At 59.5% G+C, this 1,628-nt stretch overlaps 2 protein-coding genes across 2 annotated transcripts; both read right to left on the reverse strand.

Annotated features, from left to right (window-relative positions):
• Positions 1–276: 276 nt before the first annotated feature.
• On the reverse strand, positions 277–813 carry SPRG_17476 (hypothetical protein; the record flags this gene model as incomplete). Its single annotated transcript, XM_012357017.1, has 1 exon — positions 277–813. The coding sequence occupies exon 1, from the start codon at positions 781–783 to the stop codon at positions 277–279; it is 507 nt and encodes a 168-aa protein (XP_012212407.1). The 5' UTR covers positions 784–813.
• Positions 814–1,329: 516 nt separating this feature from the next.
• On the reverse strand, positions 1,330–1,579 carry SPRG_21911 (hypothetical protein; the record flags this gene model as incomplete). Its single annotated transcript, XM_012357018.1, has 2 exons — positions 1,330–1,513; positions 1,572–1,579. Coding segments are annotated over 2 exons (192 nt in total), but the record flags the coding sequence as incomplete, so codon positions are not given.
• Positions 1,580–1,628: the final 49 nt, after the last annotated feature.

Consider the following 1,628-nt stretch of genomic DNA (forward strand, 5'->3'; position numbering starts at 1 on the left):
GCACTCGCAATGTAGTCGGAGGCCATGATCCGCACGCCCATGCAGTCGATCCCAATCGTCTCATTCGACGACGTCGTGTCCAGTGTGATCGACTGGTGGCCGTCTGGCGCCGTCGCCAGGCCTTTCGTCCGGAGGATCGACTCGACTTGCGCGTACGTGTCGTCCATTAGCGTGTGAAAGGCGGCTTCGCGCATCGCTTGATCGATCGGCATGGTCCGCAGACGGCGCTTGGTCGAGTCCATGGTCGGGAACCTCTAGTCCAAGTGCCGTGAGTCCCTACAATTCCTTTATCTCGTCGGGTACCATGAGGCGTGGCCGCTTTGACAGGATCTGCTGTAGCGAGCCCGCGAGTCGCAGTTGGTCTTCCAGCGCCCGCTTGAGCCGCGCGTTCTCGAGGGTTGCTTGGTGCGCGTACGCTTTCTGGGACCGCGCAACGGTCTCCCACTCGGACGACACGGTTTCGGTGGCCTTGGCGTCGCGCAACGCCTCGAGCTGCGCCGAGAGCGACTCGACTTGGTCACGGAGAAACTTGCGCTCGTCCTTCTGTCGTTGGCGGTACCGGTGCTGGCGGCTGTACGGCCCGACGCTCGCGTCCGCCTTGATCGTCTCGTCGGACGACGACGTCGACTCGGACGACACGAGCATCTTGTTGATGCTCGGCAAGTCGAAGAGAAAGTCGTCCATGTTTTCAATCGCGGGGGGCAAGGCAGGGGTCGCCTTTGTCGACAAGGACCGCGTGCGCATGGCGGTGCAATTGGCCGCAGGTTCGACACTGGGCTCCATACTCTCGTCCGGCGCGGTCGTTTTTTGGCGCTGTTTACTCTGAAACGAGAAAGTGCAAACTCGGCCAATTGGCTAAAATTACGTCGGATCTCTTGCTGCGTCATCGCACACAGGTCGTCGACGTGGCCGTGGTAAACTTGGGTGTCGACCAGACGGTTGGACCGGACGTCTGCGTCTGGAACTCCTTCGGGACCATCTGTGTCCTCCTCGTCTCGAAGCGATGGCGCCATTGCGGCGCGAGTGTCTCTACTACACGGAAATAATCCCGCTGGGAAAACCTTGAGCCACTACGTTCTTATCGGCCCCGGTCGCGACGTGGTGAGAAAGGCGAGCGAGCAACGCCGAGACCAAGGACATAACGTCACAGCTGCTGCGTGCGTTGTGCCATCACGTGTCACAGACGGCGACTAGGATCGGCAATCTTTCGCGCCCTCCTGCGTAGGGAGTCCACGACGTTGGCTACTACCATACAGGTAGTGAGCGCACAAGACGACATCGACTGGCGAAACCCCACCAAAACAAAGATTGCGGAAACACTTGCTTCACTTATTCGCCGAGAATATCCTCAATGAGGTGGGATGTTTGCGTTGTGTGGCTCAAAACATAATCGCAGACCATCATGGGCGGCTCGTCGGCCAACGGGCCGGTGCCGGGTGCTTGGATCGGCAGCTGCCCAAGCATGCACATTGTGCGACGACACTTGTCACCACCGAGGCGCTCCAGGAGGCAGCTACGACCACAGTACACATAAGACGAGACGAGGAGGAATGTCCAGCAGTATGTAATACAAGGCAGTGTGGTTGCCGATAAAAAGGCCAGGCGGTGGCGGGTGCAGCGGGTCTTCG

This window comes from Saprolegnia parasitica, assembly GCF_000151545.1.
Source record: "Saprolegnia parasitica CBS 223.65 unplaced genomic scaffold supercont2.692, whole genome shotgun sequence".
NCBI lineage: Eukaryota > Oomycota > Saprolegniomycetes > Saprolegniales > Saprolegniaceae > Saprolegnia > Saprolegnia parasitica.